The sequence below is a fragment of the Monodon monoceros genome, unplaced genomic scaffold (genome assembly GCF_005190385.1).
Source record: "Monodon monoceros isolate NGI ecotype Baffin Bay Population unplaced genomic scaffold, NGI_Narwhal_1 Super_Scaffold_20, whole genome shotgun sequence".
Classification (NCBI taxonomy): Eukaryota; Metazoa; Chordata; class Mammalia; order Artiodactyla; family Monodontidae; genus Monodon; species Monodon monoceros.
The window spans coordinates 36,546,689-36,560,553 of record NW_021703777.1 but is presented as its reverse complement, the minus strand read 5'-3'; the positions used below and the strand labels follow the sequence as shown (position 1 = coordinate 36,560,553).

Below are 13,865 nucleotides of genomic sequence, written 5' to 3'. Positions count from 1 at the left end.
GATTTATCCCAGGGATGCAAGGATTCTTCAAATCAATCAATGTGATACACCATATTAACAAATTGAAGAATAAAAACCATATGATCATTTCAATCGATGCAGAAAAAGCTTTTCACAAAAATCAACACCCATTTATGATAAAAACCCTCCAGAAAGTAGGCACAGAGGGAACTTACCTCAACATAATAAAGGCCATATATGACAAACCCGCAGCCAACATTGTCCTCAATGGTGAAAAACTGAAACCATTTCCACTAAGATCAGGAAGAAGGCAAGGCTGCCCACTCTCACCACTATTATTCAACATAGTTTTGGAAGTTTTAGCCACAGCAATCAGAGAAGAAAAAGAAATAAAAGGAATCCAAATCAGAAAAGAAGTGAAGCTGTCACTGTTTGCAGATGACATGACACTATTTATAGAGAATCCTAAAGATGCCACCAGAAAACTACTACAGCTAATCAATGAATTTGGTAAAGTAGCAGGATACAAAATTACTGCACAGAAATCCCTTGCATTCCTATACATGAATGATGAAATATCTGAAAGTGAAATTAAGGGAACACTCCCATTTATCATTGCAACAAAAAGAATAAAATATCTAGGAATAAACCTACCTAAGGAGACAAAAGACCTGTATGCAGAAAACTATAAGACACTGATGAAAGAAATTAAAGATGATACAAACAGATGGAGAGATATACCACAATCTTTGATTGGAAGAATCCACGTTGTGAAAATACTCTACTACCCAAAGCAATCTACAGATTCAGTGCAATCCCTATCAAACTCCCACTGGCATTTTTCACAGAACTAGAACAAAAACTTTCACAATTTGTACAGAAACACAAAAGACCCCAAATAGCCAAAGCAATCTTGAGAAAGGAAAATGGAGCTGGAGGAATCACGCTCCCTGACTCCAGAGTATACTACAAAGCTACAGTAATCAAGGCAGTATGGTACTGGCACAAAAACAGAAATATAGATCAATGGAACAGGAAAGAAATCCCAGAGAAAACCCATGCACGTATTGTCACCTTATTTTTGAAAAAGGAGGCAAGAATATACAGTGGAGAAAAGACAGCCTCTTCAATAAGTGGTCCTGGGAAAACTGGACAGCTACATATAAAAGAATGAAATTAGAACACTCCCTAACTCCATAGACAAAAATAAACACAAAGTGGATTAAAGACATCAATGTAAGCCCAGACACTATCAAACTCTTAGAGGAAAACATAGGCAGAACACTCTATGACATAAATCACAGCAAGATCCTTTTTGACCCACCTCTTAAGAAATGGAAATAAAAACAAAAATAAACAAATGGGACATAATGAAACTTAAAAGCTTTTGCACAGCAAAGGAAACCATAAACAAAACGAAAAGACAGCCCTCAGTATGGGAGAAAATATTTGCAAATGAAGCAACTAACATAGGATTAATCTCCAAAATTTACAAGCAGCTCATGCAGCTCAATATCAAAAAAACAAACAACCCAATCCAAAAATGGGTGGAAGACCTCAGTAGACATTTTTCCAAAGAAGATATACAGATTGCCAACAAACACATGAAAAGATGCTCAGCATCACTAATCATTAGAGAAATGCAAATCAAAACCACAGTGTGGTTTCACCTCACACCACTCTGAATGGCCATCATCAAAAAATCTACAAATAATAAATGCTGGAGAGGGTGTGGAAAAAAGGGAACCCTCTTGCATTGTTGGTGGGAATGTAAATTGATAAAGCCACTATGGAGAACAGTATGGAGATTCCTTAAAAAACTACAAATAGAACTACCATATGACCCAGCAATCCCACTGCTGGGCATATACCCTGAGAAAACCATAATTCAAAAAGAGTCATGTACCAAAATGTTCACTGAACCTCTATTTACCATATACAGGACATGGAAACAACCTACATGTCCATCAACAGATGATGGATAAAGAAGATGTGGCACATATATACAATGGAATATTATTCAGCCATAAAAAGGAATGAAACTGAGTTATTTGTAGTGAGGTGGATGGACCTAGAGGCTGTCATACAGAGTGAAGTAAGTCAGAAAGAGAAAAACAAATACCGTATGCTAACACATATATATGGAATCTAAAAAAAAAAAAAAAAAAGGTTCTGATGAACCTACGGGCAGGGCAGGAATAGACACAGACGTAGAGAATGAACTTGTGGACACGGGGTAGGGGAAGGGTAAGCTGGGACAAGGTGAAGAGTAGCATTATCATATATACACTACCAAATGTTAAAAAGATACCTAGTGGGAAGCAGCTGCATAGCACAGGGAGATCAGCTTGGTGCTTTGTAACCACCTAGAGGAGTGGGATTGGAGGGTGGGAGGGAGGCACAAGAGGGAGGGGATATGGGGATATATGTATACATATAGCTGATTCACTTTGTTATACAGCAGAAACTAATACAACATTGTAAAGCAATTATACTCCAGTAAAGATGTTAAAAAAAAAATTTCTGAATCAAAGTGGAACTAAAATATACATTATTTTAAAAAAATATGGAACATTAAAGTCTTATTTTCATTTATACCATAAAGAATATTATTCTTAAATCCTATATGATATTATTATCGTTCTCTCATTGTACAATCATAAAAAGATCTAATTTATACCTAATTTTAGTAATTACACATTCTTCAACATATTGGTTTTCTTCTCTTAAATATGCATTTTGTAACTACCTTGCCTTTTTTTAGAATGAGTTAGAGATGTATCGAGTAAACAGCCAAATAAATATTCACCTTTAGAGAAGGTGAACAATAGAAGAGTTGAATGACACATTCCTGATTAGTACTGGTTTTAGAACTCAGAACAAAAGTGGACCTTATTTTTCTTAACCTACTGAAAATGTCAGCCTTTGCTTATCACACACCACAACCTCAGAAAATGTCTGTGCAGGAAAGCAAAATCATCACTTAATATATTTTCTAAAGTCTTAACATCCAAAGGGTAATAAATTAAAACAGTGTATTTAAGGAATTAGTTGATTTCTTAGGAACACTTATATAGATTAAAATGAAATCCACAATTTGGTGCTTTTCTGACACAGCATTATTAACTATACACTGAAAAACCACAGATAATTCTGGGATATTTTACAGCATAACAATTTTGACAGATATAAGTGATAACTTCACTTAAACTGATTACTACCTCAACCATAATTAAACTCATAGTATTAAGTTACATTTACATTCAGGTCAAGATCGTTCAAGAAGAAGTCAAGTCCGAACTTTATGTGCTTCAAGCAAACCAAACACATACTCATAAACTAATACAGAGAAGTTCATCATTACAGAACCAAATCTTAAGTAGGACCTGTACATTTTTTTGTTAGATAAGATCTAGTAACATAACTGAATCTATTTATTAACTGGAATAACTTAATAAATCTTAAGAAAAAAACTGCCCAAGGTAGAAGACACAAATGTAACACTAAATTTACTCTTTTGAAATTTGCTGAAGAGTTAAGTTTTTATTTATTTAGAACAGCCATCATCTGTGGCTAGGAAAATTATTATATATACACACATATTGCTTTTGTTATCCAGACATTAGAGTAGCAAAATAACATTTAGTTAACAAGTCAACTCATCTAGTAATATTTTATATCTATTATAAGAAAAGCATTGCTTTAACTAGAAAAAATTCAACATGCTCAGTCTTGGCTATCATATCTAACAAGGTGCTATACCAAAAAACACTAAGACCTCAAAAAACACTGAAGAACAATTTTGTTAGTAAGAGCTCTACAAAGAGACTGCTATTTCTGTCATATCCCCAGTAATATTTTAGACCTTATATATCACAACTGTCCTTTGGAATATATATAAAAGTCTTCTTTTTTTCCTACTGGTGACCAATAGAATCTTAAGCTTCTTTGCATTTAATCATAGTATTTTTTTCTTAGTTATATTTAGCTGCTACTCACTTCAGTCAAAACACTGTATAACTGATAGAAGATTTCAAAAAGTTCATAATGGGACTAGAGAAAGACCTTCTAGTATAATGGCTGAGATTTCCAATCCCAGAATAAAACATAATTGAATTCTGTCTTGGTAATTAATGGCACTCTAAAGATTAAATGAAATAAAATCTTAGTGAAGTCATCATACATAGTAAGCATTTGGTAAGTATTGGGGTGTTTTCTTTTCTCACTTGTTATTTTTTAGCCCATAGTTACCACTGAGGTTTTTAACTCAAAGCAGAATAGGTTTTCCTTATGTTTATAAGCCTAGCCACTCTCTACTGTGCTTTAGAGTAGACAGTGTGTTCTTTGAGGAGAGTAACCATACTCACCCTGTATCCCTAATTTCTACAAGTTACAGATACATGTTATAGGCACTGAGTAAAGATGTGCTGAATAAATGAATGATGGAATCAATAAATAATCAGTCGATGTGTAGATGTCTCATTGCATAGACAATGTAAGAAGGTATGAAGGGTTTCTATGTCCTAACAGAAAGAAGCCCACTGAGCTCAGTCCCTTTATTTCTAGTGTTACTTAGACTCATAATTGTTGATTCACTGATTTGAACCTTTTATCTCTCAGGCTTTCTGAAAATCAAGAAATCATTTTAAATGATTCATAACCAACTCATGCATCAGTAAACATTTAGAGAGGACAATAAGTTAATAACTTTTTAGAGAAATATTAGACTAACACTGATTTATGATTAGCAAATTAACCAAAATGCAATTAAATATATTAATATACACTTACAAGATGGTAAGATGTTGAGAAGTTGACTTGATTTTGAAAGGCAAGCAAATTTCCACTCAGGACACAGTGTTTTTCTGAGTTTTTATTTACTCTCTTTTACCCAAAAGCATTTATTGAACATTTACTGAATTAAGATAGAATTCCAGGCTTGGAAGACAAGGATGAAGATGCCCTGGCCCTGCCCCAGAGGAGTCACCACTGAGTGGGGAAAACACAAACCTGTACAACCAATGGTAACACAAATCAGGATGTGGTAAATGCTGTAGACACCAGTGGGTGTGCATTAGGTTTCCCAACACACATTATCTCTCTGTGTATATATTTCTTATATTTCATGTGTATAAAGCCCTGTACTATTCAGTACAGCAGAGTTCCAAAAATAGCACTTTTCACAGATTTTTTAAAAAATTCATAGAGTGAAATTTAATAGTTCTGCCCTTCTTTATTTAATTGAGAAAAGCAGGCTACGAAGGCTTACCTATTTCTCAGGAGGATCAAGAGCTTTTGCACTTTCAATTCCCTGTCAGTCTATATTTTTGTAAAGGATTCATACAAGTGCAAACTAAAGATTAGTTTTTCATCGTCTAAGACAAATTTCTCTCCAGAATATTACGAGAAACCTCTTGCCTGCAAAAGCTGCTTGATCTTTTTTAAAGAAAAAAGCAACGAAATTAATAGGAGTAGCTCAATGAATCCCATGTTCTTCAAATAATTCAACTAAGAAAAAAAGGTTAATACTACTACAGATAATGTACATATTTACTGTTGATAAATAACTACCTGGGCAATTTTATTTTCTATATTTTCTGTGATTTCTTACTGATAACAGTGAAAAAATTATAAATATGATATAATTTTTTAAAGCCACAGATTAAGACTCAAGAGACCTGAATGCTGGATACACTTGATCACTAATTGTTGACAAGTTACTTAAAGGTCTTTGTGTATTGTCTGTGTGGCAAGAAGTTGGGAGCAACCTAACTCTGCTGGAGATGGTGTTAAACACCACTGCATACCAAGGATCCATGAGATATCTCATGAAATGAGAAGCTTCCAAAGCACATAGTTTGAAAGTAAACCCAAGTAGATAATTCTGCCCCTAAAAATACAGTATTTTATTTAAATTGCTGGAATACTAAATGAGGCTCAGAGCTACAGGAAAGAAAAAAAATAAACATTATCATCAAATAAAAATTCTACCCTGGGCTTCCCTGGTGGGGCAGTGGTTGGGAGTCCGCCTGCCGATGCAGGCAACACGGGTTCGTGCCCCGGTCCGGGAAGATCCCACATGCCGCGGATTGGCTGGGCCCGTGAGCCATGGTCGCTGAGCCTGCGCGTCCGGAGCCTGTGCTCCGCAACGGGAGAGGCCACAACAGTGAGAGGCCCGCGTACCGAAAAAAAAAAAAAAAAATTCTACCCGGAAAGTAAATAAAGCACTCTGAGTCACAACTAGAAATATTCTGCTTGCTATGATATTTTTAAGTTATAGAATATGCATGTATATTTTCTAGATATCAAAAGCTCATAGTGAGCAAAAAAATCAGAGTCATTAAGAAAGTTCATGTTTCACTTCTCTTTATTCCTTTGCTTTAAAAGAACTTTTCCTAGAAATAGACATTCTGCATCTGTACCCAAATTTTGGGAGCTGATTTAAAAATAACTTCAACCTACAAAAAAACTCTTTGGATTAAAAGTAATAGCTGAAGTTTTAAGGCTTTTTTATTGATAATTTTTGAAATTCAGACTTAATCTTGAAATATGTAAAAAATAAACTTTTTTGTTTGTTTGTGGTTTGTTTCTTAAGTACTAATGCCCATGGTAAATGGCTAGGATCATGGACACTAAGGAAGTGGCTCACAGTCATACAGCTTGCAAACGGTAGGCCCAGATACTTTAACCAGAAATTCAGGTCTGCTCATTTTTCACCAGGGCACTACCACAGTTGCAATTGATTGCATTAACCAAACATATATCATTCATTCATTAAGCAAATATTTGGTGCGAGCCCACACTATGCCAGATACTATTCTTAGTGCTACAGTACAGCAGTGTGCAAAAGAGACAAAATCCCAACCATGTACTGCTAATTGTTCAACAAATGGCTGGGGGTGAGAGAGAGGAGAGAACTTATCGGCAGTAATTGTTTATTTACACAATGTACATATTCCTATCATGACAAAGTTCAATCTACCAACTTGACACCATTGAACTTAAAGCTGAGAAGGGATGTGCACAATCAACTCTTGTGAGCCTATGTGAGCTCACAGCACACCACTGAAAAACAATCCCTGTCCAACTGAAAAATACATTCTAGCAGAGAGAGAGAAGCAACGTGCTAGTTACATATATAGTGTATCAGATACCAAAAAGTGTTATGGAGGGAAAAAAATAGAAAGACAGGGAAGTTGGGTAGTCGGTGTGGGGTAGGCAGTGTAGATTAGGAAGGGGCAATTTTAAATAGGATAGGCAGGAAAGACTCCCTTAAAAATGACATTTGAGCCAAGTCCTGAAGGTGGTGAAGGCATGAGCCAAGTGGATAATAAAGGAAGAGCATTTGAAGGAGGGGTGTCTGGGTGGCTACATGGCAAAGGCTTGTGTATTTATTTTAAGAATTTTTACCATAAGTGAGATGGGAAGATATCTCACTTGACTGGAAGGTTTTTTTGCTTTGCTTTTTTTTGTTTTTAACCAAGGAGTGACATGATCTCACTTATATTTTTCAAATATCACTCTTGCTGATGTCTTGAGAGTAAACCATTTGGGGGTGAGCAAAAGTGGAAGCTCTTACAATAATCCAGGTTTGGATCAGAATGGTGCTGGAGAAAACGGTGAGAAGTAGTGAGATTCCAGATATATTTTTAAAGTAGCACCAACAGAATTTGCTGACAGATTGGATGCAAATTATTGTCCAAAAGATGATTCTGAAGATTTTGCTCTAAGCAACTGGAAAGATGGATTTAGCATTTACTGAATTAGAGCAGAGCAATTTTAGAGGAAAGATCAAGGGTTTGGTTTGGTATATATATCATTTGCTATGCCTATTAGCCATCTGAGCTGAGATATAGAACAAGCAATTGGGTTTATGAGTCTGGTTTCAGGGAGAGGTTTGTGTTGGAGATATAACTGGGGAGTATTCAAGATACTGATAATATTTAAAACACTAGGACTCAATGGGAGCACCAGAAGAGTGAATGTAAATATATTTAAGATTTAGTTAGCTATTTAACAAAAATATGTTCCAGCACTGTACTCAGTGCTATGCAACCATTAGCTCACTTAATTCTCATAAACCTAGAAGGTAGGTACTATTACTTTTTTCCCTTTTTACAAATAAACTGAAGCACAGCAAGGTTAACTAACTTGCCCAAGCTCACAAGTAAATGGCTAATCAGTGGCAGATTTGGAATTTCTAAACTAAGATGTCCAGATCCAGAGTTCTAGTTAGAGAAGAGAAGTTATCTGAAAGTCTGAGGCTTTTGGCACTGCAAGAATTTACAGGCCAGGGAGATGAAACAGACAGTAAATCCCATTCATAGCACGTAACACATTTTACTTTTCCATAGAAATTCTAACTACGCTCAGGGAGAATAGATTTACCAATGTTTTGTTTCCCTTTGTATTTTTATATATTTTCTATAATCAGTATATGTTACTTCTAGAATCAGAAAATATTGTATTAAAATAATAGAAGCTGCAGAGTTTTTCTTTAAACCTGTTTCAAGGGATGCATGTCATTCTCTGTTTACAGCCCATCTTGATGATAACATGCAATGAAAATCATTACAGAAAAAAACAGAAGTGCTCTCTGCTTGGGGTATGAATAGAGTTACCATGAAATTTACTGGCCAAATAAAAATTCCTGAGAGTAAAAATGAGCACTATTAATTATGCCATGACAACAGGCTTAAGTTAGAACTACCTAAACATACTTAGAGTAGGTACAGGTGCCCCAGCTGGGCTCTTTCTTAAGAATATCACTTGTATGAACACAGGAGTGCAGACTCTTATCTGGTCCATGCACAACACCTTCTCACTAGTGTTCACTGTAGGTTAAAGATACCTTTATTAGTCATTATTGTTGTTTTATCTTTGTTATCAACTACTGGTTAGAACTGAACATCAGAAAACAAACTGAGCACTACCTACATATTATTATATTTCAGTACTAGAGATACTCTACTTGGGGCTCATAAGTTCTTGGATGAAAAATAATATCATAGACTTTAGCTAGTTTGATGAATAAAACCACATTTTAAGGATTTGAAAAAGACATATTAATGATGTTAAATCTAGTAAGAAATCACTTTATGCAGTGATCAAGTACTATATTTATAAACATTAAAAAGAATTATCTTCATTCCTATTCTAACATAAATGAACTGGGGGGAAAAAGAAGCATCTCGGTACCAGCTTCTACTTCCTAAGCTACTTTTAACATTACATAAACATTAACTTTAGTGTGGAACATTTGCAAGATGGGATGGCAAAATGGAAATACAAGTGAATATACTGTACCTTGTTTTACCTGTAAGGAACACACACCTGACAAAAGGCAATTTTCACATCCAAGGTTGGTTCACTGCAGTAGTACAATAAATGGAGGCTCATAAATACCTATAGAAAAAAATGGGGGCATGAATTTCTAAATCACCTAAAAATTCATTATTGAATAGTATAAACTTTAGTATAATTTGAATTATACACAAGGTTTCAGGCACTACATATATTCAGCATAATCCTTGTCCAGACCAGTACTAGGTATTTTTCACAAATTGTAAATATTAAATAATAAAATAAGGTTTAAAAATGTCCTATCTTCTATAGTGATCAATGTCATCACAATCATAAAGACCAGATATAAGAAACTGGATATACCTAATATGTTAAAGTTAAGTACATCCTATTATAGAACACTTTCAGTTCTAGGCAACTAATTTTTAAAAATTCTCAAATACATGCTCAAGAGGATATATATATAATAAGAATATTTGTTGTAGAATAAAGGGACTATTAAATAAAATTTAATTTATAATAAAATTACAGACAGGACTTGGAATAATTGAATCAAAGCTTAGGGTATCAGCATGGAAAATATTTCAAACATGATGTTGAGTGGGGAAAAAAAGCAGCTTTCAAAAAAGTATGAATATCACTGTATTATTAATGTAAAATTTTAAAGTACACAAAATAATATACATTGCTTTGTTATCTAACCATATAACCATAAATTAAAGAAAATAGGACACTACGTTAACATGTATTTAATCTTGGTGGTAAGTACAAAGATTTCAAGTATATTGCTTTCTGTATGTTTAAAATATTCTTTAATGTTGTAAAGTTTTAAGGAGAGGATAATAATCTAACAGTGGAAATGCCAAATTATGTACTGGGTTATTTGGGAATGATGAGGCAGCATCAGAAAAACCCAACCAAAATCTTATTCAGTTCAATTAAACACACTTTGTTGAATATGTATTGTGTGCAAGATACAATTCTGTGAGATTAAACAATTTTAAAACCACTATTGACACAAGACTTCTGTTTCTGGCAATATGAATGATTAGATATCTTGAAAACCACTTTCAGTGCAAAACTTCTAGAAAGGTTAGGTGGAATAGACAAAATGTCTTTTAAAATGCATAGCTGAGCTGCCCAAAAAAAGGCAAGAAAAATTCTGAAAGGCTGAAAACAATGTGAAAGGATCCATGCAGAGAAATAAATGAGCTGAAACTGTCACTCGTCCTCAGACCATCTGCTGATGTCTGAAGAGCAGAAATTTAGCTTTTAAAGGGCAGCATGCAGAGTACAGGAACCAAAGCTTGGAAGTTATCTATGGTGGGAAGTTACAACAGAGACACCTGCATAAAGTTTACTATAGAAAGTTTCAAACAAAATTCTGGAGCAAGCAAAACAATCCCAGAAGGAAGGTCTGAATTGCAAGAAAAAATATTTTACATTGGAACCTGTGTAGATTTTTTAAATACAAGGAAGAATGAAAGGACTAGACTATGTGAGACATTTCTGAAGAAGAATAAGGTGGGTATTTGTGGAGGTTGGGGAGGGAGTTGCTCTACCAGAGATCAGGATCTATTATAAAGTTGTAGTAAGTAAGGTACGCAGGGTGGATACAGAGGTAGACTACTGATTAATAGAACAGAGAGCCCAGAAACAGACACATACATATATGGAAACTGATTATGCTAAATTATGTTAATATAGACATTTAAACCTGACTATATTAAAGATATCTGGGGAAAGGAGAGACTATGCATTAAACCAAGCTGAGACAATTGGTCATAAATATTGGGGCAAGAGGAGGGAGGAATTGTCCTTGTTAGAGACAATTCTCTATGGGCTTCTCATATTTCTGCATGTCTTACAGGCAGAGGCACTGGTTGCCTTTATTCCAGACTATCTTCTCAAGCATGGTTATAGAGCAAACATATCTCCCTCTGGAGCATAAGGCAGGTTTGATTGCTCTCCAGTATAATATAGGTAAGGTGGCCCTCTGGGGCAAAGGTCAGGCATGCTAACCACCCACCATAAGAGATTTGGGTTCCCTAAGCTTGGGGTTCCTCTTCAATAACACCACTCACTGTATGTGCAGTAGTCACCTGACCTTCTTTGAGTTGTCCTGTGGGAAATAAGCCTGAGAAACTGGCATGAATTCTGACACTTTAGCTCCTGTTATTAACGTGAGTAGTAAAGAACTTTGATCTGACCCAGGAATGGCTTATCTTCCACCAGCATTCACGAAACTGTGGCAAGCTACCTTGTTAGCTTGCAGGTAGGGTAACAGCTAAAACTCTTCAAAGTTCTTGACAACCCCTACCTCATATTGCATACAAAACACAATTCCAGACATATTAAAATTTTCAGGAAAGGCCAAACTTTAAATAATATAGAAGGAAATGTAGTTGAATGTCTGAGGAATACATCATAAATAATATGTAAATATGCTAAGTTAAAAAGGAAACTACTGATAAAATAGACTATTTAAAATGAATCATTTCTGTTTATGAAAAAATGTGATAAAGAAGTAGTCCATAAATTTAGAAAAAATATTTGAAACACATATAACCAGAGGAAGATTTATCCAGAATCTATAAATAGCTCCTAAAATATAAGAGGAAAAAGATAAAGAACCCAACAGAAGAATGGGCAAACAATATGGAATACATTTTATAAAAAAAAGAAATATAAAAAGGCTCATAAATATATGTGTAATTTAAAGCCACATTGAGATACTATTTTGTACCTATCATATTAATAAAAACTGAAAAGTATGATAATATTCAGTTTTTGCAAAGTGGTTGATCAGATGGGAATATTTATACACTGCTGATAATTTTGACAGTTGGAACAACCAAATTTAGGGGGAAAATAGCATTATACAGTAAACTTCTGCATGGCCTAACACCCACCAATTCTACTTCTACACATATTTCCAGAGAAACTCTTGTGTTTTACTACCAAGATATATATAAAAGGCAGTTCATTAGAATACTTTTGTAATAGCAAAATAAATAATAAAAATTAATACTGGAAAAAAATAATCACAGAAAGACCAATGAATAAATAAACTATGGTACATTCATTTAGCGGAATACCATATGGTAATGAAATGGTTGTATAAAGAAACAAATATCAACGTGCCAAATATAAACATGGTAAATGAATGAAAAGAAGTCATGGGTAACTTTACTTACGAAAGTTACAAAATATATACAACTAAACAATATATTATTTAAGAATGTCTTTTTACTATGATAAAACTATAAAGAAAAGCAAAAGAATAAAAAATGCAAAATTCAAGAGATTGGCTATCTCCTAGGGAGGGGAAGAACACCCCTAGATAGGGGCATGCAGGGGTTTTCAATGGTATTCGTTATGACTACTTTGAGCTGAGTAGTGATGTCATGCAACATTATTTCATTATTATTCTTTAAACCCTACAGGTATAAAATATATGCTATTTGATATGTCTGTGATATTTTATAATAGAAGAAGGTTCATGTGACACAAGGAACAAGGTCCTTCATTCTCTTGCTAGGCATTGTTATCTCTTCATGGATGTCTGGAACCAAAACGCTTGTAAAGCCACTAATAGGAAATGATCTTAAGAAATGCTGAGCAGTGTAAAGCATAACAATAGAAAGAACTCTGTGCTTGATGATACCATTAAACTACTGAATTAAGAAATTCTGGATTTTTCTAATTCTAGACTTTTTGTTATATGAGAAACTAAATCCGCTACAGGAAAAGAACGTTACTAAAATACAGTCATAAAATAAATAAAAAGTAAAACAAAACAACAAAAGAAAAAATTACTCCTCAAATTTCAATCTGTGAGATTATTTTATTGCATTTCCATGAGATTCATGTATAATTTTTGCCAGATAGTTACCTCCACTTATTTTTAATTTTTAAAAATTTAGTTTGCCCAGGTATAATTTACACACAGCAAAATGAACAGTTCTAAAGTGTGCAGATTGATGAGTTCTGACAAATGCATATATCCATGTAACTCACATTGTGATAAAGGTAAAGTCTGAAAATCCCCGTACCCTTTTCTTGACAATAGTCCCCACCCCCCATGCAACAATGTTCTAACTCCTTTCTCTATATAGATTAGTTTTTCTTGTCCTAGAACTTATATAAATGAAATAATACAGTATATACTCTTTTTCGTTGGGCTTCTTTTAGAATTTATCCATGTTGGCAAAAGTATCAGTAGTTGTTCTTTTTTTCTGCTGAGTAAATGTATCAGTTTATCTATTCTCTATTCTGCTTTTAGACATTTTAGGTGTTTCTATTTTTTGGATATCAATAATGCTGCACGAACATTTATATACATGTATTTTTGCACAAATATGTTTTCATTTCTTTTGGGAAAAATACCTAAAGAAGGAATTGTTGGATCGTGGGATAGGAATATATTTAACTTATTAAAAATTGTCAGACACATTGTCTACCCCTTGTAGCAATGCATAAAAATTCAGTTGCTTCACATCCTTGCCAACATTTGGTGTTATCAGTTTTCTAAATTTTAATCATTCTAGTGAGTGTTTAGTAGTATTTCATTACGGTTTTATTTCCCTGATGACTAATAG

At 34.2% G+C, this 13,865-nt stretch overlaps 1 protein-coding gene across 4 annotated transcripts in view; it reads right to left on the bottom strand.

Moving 5' to 3' along the window:
* The window catches only part of MAPK10 (mitogen-activated protein kinase 10), a 351,818-nt gene that overhangs the window by 161,213 nt on the left and 176,740 nt on the right, over positions 1-13,865 (bottom strand). For 2 of the 4 annotated variants that reach the window (XM_029236032.1, XM_029236033.1), the window contains exon 3: positions 9,268-9,366. Coding sequence is in view for 2 of the 4 variants with exons in the window: in XM_029236029.1 (XP_029091862.1) it covers positions 9,295-9,360 (66 nt within the window). In the remaining 2 variants the exon portion in view is untranslated. Of the gene's footprint in view, positions 1-9,267; positions 9,367-13,865 lie in introns of those variants that run through there. The other 2 variants (XM_029236029.1, XM_029236031.1) reach the window with 2 other exon arrangements.